General features: G+C 46.6%; 2 protein-coding genes and 1 pseudogene across 2 annotated transcripts; 2 read left to right on the plus strand and 1 right to left on the minus strand.

Annotated features, from left to right (window-relative positions):
• Nucleotides 1–1,424: 1,424 nt before the first annotated feature.
• LOC123047616 (probable LRR receptor-like serine/threonine-protein kinase At3g47570) lies at nucleotides 1,425–5,206 on the plus strand (annotated as a pseudogene).
• A 17-nt stretch (nucleotides 5,207–5,223) lies between these two features.
• On the minus strand, nucleotides 5,224–7,840 carry LOC123047615 (tubulin-folding cofactor B). The gene is made up of 8 exons (XM_044471200.1): nucleotides 7,575–7,840; nucleotides 7,340–7,491; nucleotides 7,134–7,252; nucleotides 6,883–6,944; nucleotides 6,760–6,798; nucleotides 5,873–6,006; nucleotides 5,673–5,742; nucleotides 5,224–5,457 (listed from the first exon to the last, which is right to left on the minus strand). The coding sequence occupies exons 1-8, from the start codon at nucleotides 7,671–7,673 to the stop codon at nucleotides 5,404–5,406; spliced, it is 729 nt and encodes a 242-aa protein (XP_044327135.1). The 5' UTR covers nucleotides 7,674–7,840; the 3' UTR covers nucleotides 5,224–5,403.
• A 17-nt stretch (nucleotides 7,841–7,857) lies between these two features.
• Nucleotides 7,858–10,659, plus strand: LOC123047614 (uncharacterized). Its single transcript, XM_044471199.1, has 10 exons — nucleotides 7,858–8,458; nucleotides 8,549–8,646; nucleotides 8,744–8,789; nucleotides 8,938–9,020; nucleotides 9,245–9,306; nucleotides 9,493–9,554; nucleotides 9,778–9,837; nucleotides 9,950–9,982; nucleotides 10,107–10,172; nucleotides 10,306–10,659. Exons 1-10 carry the CDS (start codon nucleotides 7,907–7,909, stop codon nucleotides 10,360–10,362), a joined length of 1,119 nt encoding a protein of 372 aa, XP_044327134.1. The 5' UTR covers nucleotides 7,858–7,906; the 3' UTR covers nucleotides 10,363–10,659.
• The last annotated feature ends 227 nt before the right edge of the window (nucleotides 10,660–10,886 follow it).

Raw genomic sequence — 10,886 nt, forward strand, 5'->3', positions numbered from 1 at the left:
CGGCCCCACCCCCTGAAAATCAGGGGGGGAGATGATTAGATTAGAAAAGAAAAAGAGAAAATAACAGCCGTAGGATGAAGTGGGAGCACGGATGGGAGCATGGGAAGGGAGCAGGCAAGCCGGATCCTAACACCAGCAGATTAGCTGTCCATATTCCGTTCCATTCCATAATGTGTGCACAAACTTGACACAACATTCCATCTTTTCTTGAATTGCTTGCGAGGTAAGCTGATTGATAGGACTAAATGTTTGAGTTCCAACCAATATCCGATTTTAGAACCCTCCCACACCCAAGACACAACAAAAAAACCTCTTCCCGTCCTCACCTCACGCAATGAGGACAAAGGTGCGCACGCAGAGTGAACCCCGAGTGGCTTCCATCTGGTCCTCTCTTCTTCACGCACGTATGTTTTTTTTGGTACGCATGGTGATTCTTTGGCATCTGGCCCGTTGCGACGGATAGCCTTTCTAGCTTTACTGTGAAATCAGTTAAATCTATCCAAGGAGGGGAAGCCTGCGCTGGACAGATATGCATCCAGTTGTGTGCTTTCTTGAGTCCCTTCTGTAACCATCATGATTCCTGAGATACCTATGATTTCATTGGCTTTTCTGACTAAGAGGGTTTTCAATCTTGGCCCATATCAAATTTTTGTAGAGCTGATTGCGCCACATGAACATAAAGTCCATACGAACCTTGATTTTCTCTACATCCAATTTATTGCCGTTCCCTGTAACATCATTGGAATTTTTCAAGGTTTGAAATAACATGCCAGATCTTTAACTAGCATGGCATCAGGATATCGCACTAGTCAATGTCACAAGTCATTTTCTCCAACCCTGACAAGAGATATTTATCACTACAAAGAAAACTAAAAGTTTATTTTACTTAGCACGTGCCCTTTTAGAAGTTACAAGAGAGAATTTATGTATGAACATCTCTCGTAAAAATTATTAGGTCCATGTTCAATATGAAATCATGATCAGCCTTTTGAAAGGTAAATACCTCCGGCCATCTATTAATAGTAGAAACTGGGTGCACCCAATGGAAAAATACAGCTTGCGCCCAATTCTGCAACAACCTTTTGTGGTGGAACTGGAGCCGTATCAGTTTTCAGTATCTGGTGACCTTTCATCCATCTGATCACTCCATATGAACATAAACATCCATGGGACCCCGTTTTTCTCCAAAATAATTATTGCCATTGCGATGTAACATCATCGGGACACTTCAGTTTGTGGAATTGTATGTGGTGTCTTTAACCACATGTCGCGCAAGACGAAACACTGGTCATTGTCACGCTTGTTTTCTTGAAGGTGACATAATTAATCACCAAAACTTGAAATCCATAGGATCACCTCCAGCTTATTTAACGACTTGTACATACACAAACAGATGGGCAAGAACCAAGAAAACAATAATCACCTCCACCTAGCTCCTTGCTCAACCATGAGCACCAAAAGGACATGGAAGCAGCTCCTGATGCTCCATCTTCTCACTCATATCCTATTCCTTTTCGTCCCATCCAGCTCTCAACCTACCAACAATGAAACTGCCAGCAGCGGCGATCTTTCGGTCCTGCTGTCGATCAAATCCTTCATCACCAGTGACCCTACGGGGGCACTATCCTCTTGGTCATGGGACCGTGCCGGTGCTGGCGCTGGCAATGGTACCAGCAGCAGGAAGACGAAGGTGCCTGGTTTCTGCAAATGGATGGGCGTGTCCTGCCGCGACCACCAGCACCCCGACCGTGTCACTGCCATACGCCTGCATGGCTTCGGCCTGGTCGGCACCATCTGCCCGCAGCTCGGTAACCTGACCCGCCTCCGCGTCCTCAACCTCTCAGCCAATAGCCTGGGAGGTGAGATCCCAGGCAGCATCGGCCGCTGTGCAGCACTCGGCGCCATGGACCTGGGGGAGAACTCCCTCTCTGGTTCCATGCCTGCTTCTCTGGGTCTCATTTCAAAGCTCACATTTCTCAACCTTACCCATAACAATCTGACTGGTGATATTCCCATGTCGTTCTCTAACCTCACGTCCCTCACAAGCCTTAGCATGAGGAACAACCACTTCCTTGGCCAAATTCCAAGCTGGCTGGGCAACCTGACATCATTGACACATTTGGAACTAGCCCAGAACGGCTTCACTGGCCATATCCCTTCAGATCTGGGTAAGATGTCTAATCTTGATACATTTGATGTCATGGATAACAAACTCGAAGGCCCTTTTCCTCCATCCATGTTCAATATTTCTTCCATCACAAACTTCAACATCGGCTTCAACCAGCTGACAGGATCTCTGCCGCTTGACATTGGCTTTAAGCTTCCCAAGCTAAGTGTTTTGGCCACACATTTGAACCAATTCCAAGGACCAATACCAGCCTCCTTGTCAAATGCATCTGCACTTAAATATGTGCTTCTTGGTGGAAATCGGTATCATGGTCCGATTCCACGGGACATTGGCACCAATGGCCGTCTGATAGTATTTTTGGTAGGGAACAACTTGCTTCAAACCACAGAGCCTAAGGATTGGGATTTCCTAACTTCCTTAACCAACTGTAGTAACTTGGGGTTGCTAAACCTTGAGAAAAACAACCTTGAAGGGGTCATGCCAGTTACTATTGCCAACCTATCTGCAGAGCTCAAATGGATTGAACTAGGTAAGAACAACATAACTGGGACCATACCTGCAGGTTTAAGCAAGTTTCAAAACCTTGCAATCCTCTCCCTGCAGCAGACCCTCTTCACAGGCACCTTGCCTCTGGACATTGGCCAAATTCCTAGCCTCCAGTATCTTGACCTATCCTATAGCAGATTCCATGGGCAGATTCCACAATCGTTAGGCAATATCACAAAGTTGAGCAACCTCTTTCTATCTAATAACTTTCTGGATGGCAGCATCCCAGCAAGCCTCGGTAATCTCACAGGGCTTACATCTCTGGATCTTTCTGGTAACTCCTTAAGGGGGGGAATTCCACCGGAGGTACTTAGCATCCCCTCCCTGACCAAAATTCTCAACCTCTCTAACAATTCTCTGAGTGGCTCCATTCCAACACGGATAGGGCAACTGAACAGCCTAGGCACAATTGACCTATCCATGAACGATCTATCTGGTGAAATCCCAGAAGCTCTTGGCAGTTGCGTCCAACTGGAATTTCTATACTTGCAAGGAAATCTTTTGCAAGGGCAAATCCCGAAAGGTTTGTCTTCTTTGAGAGGCCTTGAAAGGTTGGATCTTTCTAGAAACATGTTAGCAGGGGCCATACCTGAGTTCCTCGAGAACTTCAACCTTCTAACGTATCTTAACCTCTCTTTCAACAACCTATCTGGCCCCGTACCAAATGCAGGGATTTTCCGCAACGCCACTGTATTGTTGCTCCGTGGCAATAGCATGCTATGCGGAGGTCCCTCGTCCTTGCAACTCCCTCCATGCCCAGATAGTGGTTCTAACCATGCTTCACAGAAGCATCGTCTTCGGGTCATACTCTTTTGCATGGTTGGAACTTTGATCTTCATGTGCTCCCTAACTGCATGCTACTTGATGAAGAGGAGAATCAAACCAAATAGTGTCGATCAAGAAACCGGATTTCACAATGAGAAGCATGAGAGGATATCCTATGCCGACATAGATGAAGCAACGCAGTCCTTCTCACCGGCAAATTTGATTGGTTCTGGCAGCTTTGGCGATGTGTACATTGGAACTCTGAATCATGATGACAGTTTATATACTGTAGCAATCAAAGTTCTCAATCTTGCTAAACGAGGAGCTAACAGAAGCTTCTTGAGGGAGTGTGAGGCCCTGAGGAAGATCCGACACCGGAAACTTGTCAAGGTGATCACTGTGTGTAGCAGTTTGGACCGTAATGGCGATGAGTTCAAGGCACTTGTCCTTGAATTTATCTGCAATGGGAACTTAGATGAGTGGCTGCATCCAAACACAGAGAACAGCAGGACCTTCAGAAGGCTAAGTCTGATGGAAAGGCTGTGCATCGCTCTTGATGTTGCAGAGGCACTGGAGTATCTTCACCACCAAATTGAGCCACCCATAGTTCATTGCGATATCAAACCATCCAACATCCTTCTAGATGATGACATTGTTGCGCATGTTGCTGATTTTGGTCTAGCAAAGATAATGCATACTGAAGCCTGCAAGCAAAGTGGCGGTGGAACTGAAAGCAGCTCACTTGTGATTAAAGGAACAATTGGATACATTGCACCAGGTCAGCAAAGATTCTTTTAATTAAAATTATTACATTGTGCAGTAAATTTTCCATCGGTAATTAACATTCACTCGCCAATTTGAACTAAACGGTGAAATCCGTCAAATTTATGTCTACTCATCACCTAGTCAATAAACCTTTGATTTATATTTCTTTTTCAGAGTATGGCTCAGGATCCGAAGCCTCCATGGCTGGTGACGTATATAGCTACGGGGTGTTGCTATTGGAAATGTTTACTGGAAGACGGCCAACTGACAGTTTCAGAGATGGCGCGACAAGTCTTGTCAACTATGTCAAGATGGCCTATCCTGATACTCTGCTGGAAGTATTAGATGCTAGTTCAACCTACAGCGGAAACCCGCAACATATCATAGATATATTCCTATATCCTATGTTTAAGCTTGGTCTAGCTTGCTGCGACGATTCCCCAAGGCACAGAATGAAGATGAACGATGTAGTCAAGGAGCTGAACGCCATAAAGAAGGCGTGCACCGCTCATATGCCCGTTCATGGATTTCGAGCAACCGCCTGATCTGGATGAGCAATGAAGTGGCGATGTGGTTACAAGTACGTCCCGGCATGTTTTGTGACAATTCCTGTTTTCTGTTTTAAGAATATGTCATTGTCCTAGAAGCATAAGTAGTTTATTTTGCAATCCTCGTAGAAATAAATTTGGCTGCAATTTTCCATGGCATCAAGACTGTACCGAGTGGCTCCTACTCCTAGCGGATTTTCAGTTCTCCTTGCCGTTGTATCATCTTTAGAATTTCCTAAATTGCTACACTGGTTCAGATAGCTAAAGTTCAAGATAATGCTTGTCGTAATCAGGTTACTGCTTTGATTCCAGTGGCTAATGAAAAACAGTGCTGCGAGTTTTCAGGTACTTCTGGATACAAATCCAATGGCATCAAGTTTATATACCGATTGCGCCCGCAATCTTGGTCATTGGTTCTTGGGGTATGAGCTTTTTAGTCATCCCGAATACTTGAACCCAAACTAATCTCCATAAAAATATGGATTCTAGATCCCCTTCCTTTGCTGATATAAAGTGCATAACAAATACACTAGCCAGTACATGCATGTTCAATCATCTCACTAGGTACAGATGAGCAGACTCCATAACAAATGAATTTGGCACAAGTTGAAGAGACACCAAAATGATCCACACCAAAGTACATAAACTTGCCTATATCTCATCTTCTTCATCATCAAATGGGTCCCTCTCCGGAAAGTCGCCAACCTGCAAATGAAACTGCTCAATAACACTTCCACTCTCGAATTTTTAACCGGATGCATGAAAGCTGAATGTTATAAGAAGCAATGAAAAATACTCCCTCCGTCCCAAAATAAGTGTCTTAACCTTAGTACAACTTTGCACTAGAGTCAGTACAAAGTTGAGACACTTATTTTGGGATGGAGGGAGTATACTGCTAGGTAAGGTATGTATGTATCTACCTTCACTTTCTCTGGCCTAACAATCGCCCCATGCCCTTGAGGGCACTCGAAGAAGCGGACGCCTTTCACCCTGCAGCAAGCACCCAAAATGTCAAATGAACTGTTTCTCCAAGGGTATGTCAATACTAGTCGCAAGAAACCATAATAACTTGGGCACTGGGTATAAATTTATCACTGCAATAGTTTGAGAATGAACATACATGCCATCGTGCTTTCCAAGTGGCTCATCGTATTGCACTCCAACCCAAAATCCACGCCCAAGGGCTTCAGCTTTGGCAACGAATTTCACTGTGCCCCTCTTGGCACCTGGCTCAACTTCACATCTATCTCCCACCTATGACATAAATGTTCATCTTGGATCATGAAATATTACAAGACAAAACAGGTGTAATTTCCATTCCACGCCACAGAAGAAGAAAGCTTGTACCCAATGTTCCAGACTGTTCTTTTCAATAGCAAAGAATAACCACACCAAGAACCAATATTTACTACATACGCATGTCTCTGAAAGCAGAGTACGCTGTTTATAAGTGACCAGTTATATTGGCACAATTCTGTATTCCTCGCCAACTTAGTCAACTACAGATGGTTGGATGGTCTTTTGTTTGGAACATCACCGCGGGGGTGAGTTTCCCCACCTGAATTTTCATTGAATTGAATGGTCATATTTCATGAGTGGGGATTCCTAGTGTGCTTTACTGAAACTGCTAGTCAAACCAGGAAGCTACTAGAAGGAAATATACACTGCAATTCTCCCAATAGCTGCTCCAGTTAGCAAAAAACAGAAGGGGAAGATGAAGACGCATATTCCTACAAAGTTAGAATAATGCACTGTATGACTGTAGACGGAAGAACAAAATATTCAGCCAATGGTAGCTCCACAAGTGATGGGGTGCTAAACCGTTACTATGCAGCAAGGTAGACAACAAAAATTAGAAAACTTTGCCTTGGAAAAAAAACAGTGTATGCAAGGTAGGCAACTGAGATGACCGGGGCTTTAACATCAGCAGATTAGATGGCAATATTCCATTCCATAGCATGTGCAAAAACTTAATCTAGTATACATGTGTAAAGCAAATGAACTGACCTTGATATTGGCACACAATTCCTCCATCTGATTGTCTGACTGCCAAAGAGGACAAGAAACAGAGTAAACAGGTCTGTTGAAGCCTTGAAAGGAACAAAGAAGTCCAGATCATGGGCAGCTTACTTGCTTATCATCCGATACAGGGGTTTTCGACACCATCTTCTCTTTGAACTTCCGGAAGTTTGCTGTACAATTGCACACAAGTTTAGATGTTATGATCGAGTGAGTCGATTGCAAATGGCAAACTGAACTATCTTTCACTAGAGGTATGCAATTTTTAAGGAATAAGCTGAACTATGTTTCAGACTCTGAGAATTCTACAAGGGGTCCAAGTCCATCTTATAAACTGAAAACAGAATGTGTGCTGAGCTTACTGCCGAGTTTGTTGTACGCTTCGTCCGATATGGTGTACTTCTCGACGAGCGAGGTGTCCTCCAGCCACCCGCCGGAGGTCACCGAGGAGGGGTCGAGGTCGATGATGTGCAGCCGGTACCTTCAGAGCAGACCACCATCAATCTAACATCAGTAGAAGAAAGATAGCAGTAGGTGGTGCAAGAGGAGATGCAGGTGGGGGACGGACCCGTCGTAGGGGGAGTAGGCGGCGAGGGGCGCGGCGTCGCGGTCGAGGTCGGCGACCCTGGCGCCGGCCTCGTCGCGGAGCTCCAGCCGCATGGAGCCCACGGCCGTGCCCGTCTTCTTCCACAGCTTGTCCTTGAGCGCCTCCACCGTGGTCTGCGAGCAGAGCGGAGCAAACCCACCCACGCCGCCATTAGAGATGAGATCCGAGCGAGATCAGGTGGGTTGGTGGCGCGTACCTGCTGGGAGACGCGGATGTCGGAGGCGAAGGAGGCGAGGTTGGAGTGCGTGACGCGCAGCGTCACGCTGTCGTCCGCCGGCAGCTGCAACTTCGACATGTCTCCGGCGGTGACCACGACGACTCTCTGGCCTGCTAGCGTGGCGGCGGTCGTCGGCGGCCGACGCCGATCTGCGGGAGTAGTAGGGGCTCTAGGTGGGCTCGCCTGCGGGCCGGCCCGGGCTCAGATGAGATGAGGCCCGCGAGCGTCCACTGGAGCAAATATCTGTCTCCCACTCTGTTATCTCCTCGTCTTCTTCCTCCCGACCCGCTAACGGATAGTGAAAGTGAAAGATGGCGGCTTTGGCAATGGCGATGGGGATGGGGATGGCGGCTGCCCCCCGGGTGGCCCAGCCGCCGGGTGGCGCGCGGTGCGTCTCCGTCCGCGCGGCTGCGCCGCCAAGGCAGCAGCGGTCGTCCCGGCCGCCGCCCAGGAACCGCGGCCCTCCTCCGCAGAACCGCCGGCGCGGGCCGCCGCCCAGGCTCCGCGACGACGACGGCGAAGACCAGGGTCCACCCGGGAGGAGGGGCCCTCATGGCGCGCCCAGCCGCCACCACCAGGGCCGCGGGCCGCCGAGGGGCTCAGCCGGCCGGCCCCCGCCCAGGGGGCAATCCGACCGCGCGCCGCCGGCAGACATGGCCCGCTCGCCCGTCGCCGCTCTGCGGCGGGAGGAGCAGTTCGAGGACGAGGCGGGGCACGGGGACTACGACGAGGAGGAGGAGGAGGAGGGGAGGTTCGCCGGGGGCACCCGGTCGGGCGGCGCCATGCCCAAGCCGCCCGCCGGCTTCGTGCTGGACGACCAGGGCCGGTGCATCGCCGCCGCCTCCAAGCGCATAGTCACCATCGTCAGTTGATTCACATTCAGCTTTGTCATATAGCTAATTCATTCGTACTTGAAATGCATTATCCTAAGCTCAGCTTGCAAATTTGTGCAGATTGATGGCGCAAACAATCGCCCGTTGGAGTGCATAATCAGGAGGGTGTTCAGCAGCACGCAGGATCACGAGTGCTTGCTTCTCTGCCCGGTCGACATGTAATTAACCACACTGTGTATATATATATTGATTGCAATGTCCATAGATGACTCCCCTCTTCTTCTGCTTAGTAACAGTTTTGATTACTTCTTTCAGGCCTGTGCAGGTGCTCAAGAGCACGAACTTCAGTGGCTGGATTGCCGTATGTCTCTAGTTCCCTACATTTTCATCGATTGAGCGCTCGATTCGTTTCTAGTTCAAGCATGATTTCAGTTGATACCAGAAATATCCATTTCTCTCCATGTGGTGTTTAATGAAGTACACAATGTATTTTTTCCATTTGATTGTAGGTTGACGATGACCAGATTAAGCAGATCATTCCATCGGTTGCGTACGCCCTTGCTAGGGTACATATGCACTTTGTCGAAAGCGGGTAAGGATCACACAGAAATACCATAGAAATGCAAACTTCTAACCTTTTTAACTGAACTGAGACAAGGGCATTACAAATGCTTATGTGGACATTTAACCGTGTTCATTGCTTATGTAACACACTGACACTGTGATATTTCACCCTCTGGGCTGTGTGCAGAGGCTGGGGAGAGATCTCCATTGTCGAAAAATGATACTGTAATAGTCTCTTGCCCTCTGTTTCAGATTCTGCTACACAGCACGAGGTGGCTTCTGCTTTCCTGAAGATGCTATCCAAGAATTCCACGGTAACCAGAAGTACTAACCTGTCTAGTATTATTGTGTCAGTAATCACCCCAAAAAACAGGTTCCTGCTTGTGAGAAAAGGTTTCAATGATATCTTTTTTCTATGAATTTAAAAGTTGGTGTGTCTTTTGTGTGATGTGCTTCTAGTTGTATAGCTCCCTCTTTGATTTGTCATATTAAATTTGCAGATTCTAGTGGCGGTAGCGGGGAGGCACCTTTTGAAGGTGTAGAGATTTGCAACTTCAATTTGGTGAGCCACGTAGATTCTTTTACTTGTCTTCCTGTTTTGTGGTTGTAGCCAAAGAATCATATTCCGACCAAGTAGAGAGATGCGGTGAACTGTAATTTATTTGCCTTCTCAGAATAGTTAACATATTCATGTCTTGCTGCTATTGTAAATATCTCACGGTGTTTTTTCGGCATGCTTGTGAATATGTTATTGCTGGCACTTAGCGTGGATACTCTGTTTGCAGGACGGTGCACACTATATGATCTATACACCAGTCGATCCGCTTCTATTCGTCGCAGTCAAGGTATGTCAGTTGCCCTTTCAGCCTGCTTAGCAACTCTCGGTAGCTAAATGCTTTTATAAACCCCACATTGAAAAAGTTATGCACAATTAATGATTGGCATGTCATTGTGCAGGACAAGGACGGTGTGCTACGCATTGCTGAAGATGTTAGTCCAGTTACCACTACTCTTATACGCTGAACAACGTTTTTGATGATTGGCAGTGCAACTTAGAAGCACTTTGTGTAAAAACAGCAATTGTGCTTACTTATGGTGATCTGTGAACATGCAGGATCTGATGGACGACCCCAACATCGTGAGCGCCATAGACGAAGAGACAGAATTCACGGCATTGGTGGTACGTCAGCCGGCGATTGCATCCTTTCTTTCTTTCTAGTTGGCTCCTAGCTATTTTTGCTATTGATGATCATATTTTTGTACTGACTGGTGTTTGATGTTTTGGGCGTGCGGCTGTTGCTTTGTGTATGCAGGAGGAGGAGGAGGCCCTTCTCGAATCGATACTGCACGGCGACGATGATGTTAGCTGATGCTTACTTGCATGTTGAGAATGTGAGGATACGTAGAGTATATGTTTGTGAGAAGGATTCTGTTTGGAGAATGTGTTGTTAGATCTCGCGTAGAGAGTACGTATTTTGCAGGTAGGGATGATACACATACGTTGGTGCTGCTGTATGTGTTTGTAAAGCGAGTGTAGGTTAAGAAGAAGCTGCGGGTCTTGAATTTGGAGGATGTAATGGTAGATAGTTTTGTTTGCTTGTTATGGCAGTGGCCCATGGTGAAACAAAACAGACATTATTTGTCTACGAGTTGGAGAGATTGATGAATGAGTGGATTTAGTAGTATTGTCGACTTTTATTACAATCAAAATTGAAGTTTAGAGGGATACACAAGTTTTTGGAGTTATTCCAAAATAACTGCATCGTGCAAGGAAAGAGACAACAAATGCATTTTAATAATTTGCAAAATAATTCCAGTGTGTTATTGAACTCAAACTTACTTATTTTTTTACATGTTTGATGTTTCGTACCCATATAAATCTTGGGTATATGAA

The sequence above is a fragment of the Triticum aestivum genome, chromosome 2B, assembly GCF_018294505.1.
Source record: "Triticum aestivum cultivar Chinese Spring chromosome 2B, IWGSC CS RefSeq v2.1, whole genome shotgun sequence".
In the NCBI taxonomy this organism is placed as follows: Eukaryota; Viridiplantae; Streptophyta; class Magnoliopsida; order Poales; family Poaceae; genus Triticum; species Triticum aestivum.

What these genes read in the sequence shown, in the direction of transcription:
- LOC123047615 (XM_044471200.1), bottom strand. Translation starts at nt 7,673, where the DNA reads ATGTCGAAGTTGCAGCTGCCGGCGGACGACAGCGTGACGCTGCGCGTC. An exon ending in CTGTATCGGATGATAAGCAA is followed by an intron (nt 6,799 to 6,882) that starts GTAAGCTGCCCA and finishes CCTCTTTGGCAG; the next exon opens with TCAGACAATCAGATGGAGGA. An exon ending in TTAGGCCAGAGAAAGTGAAG is followed by an intron (nt 5,458 to 5,672) that starts GTAGATACATAC and finishes TTTCATTTGCAG; the next exon opens with GTTGGCGACTTTCCGGAGAG.
- LOC123047614 (XM_044471199.1), top strand. Translation starts at nt 7,907, where the DNA reads ATGGCGGCTTTGGCAATGGCGATGGGGATGGGGATGGCGGCTGCCCCC. An exon ending in ATGCACTTTGTCGAAAGCGG is followed by an intron (nt 9,021 to 9,244) that starts GTAAGGATCACA and finishes CCTCTGTTTCAG; the next exon opens with ATTCTGCTACACAGCACGAG. An exon ending in TTCTATTCGTCGCAGTCAAG is followed by an intron (nt 9,838 to 9,949) that starts GTATGTCAGTTG and finishes GTCATTGTGCAG; the next exon opens with GACAAGGACGGTGTGCTACG.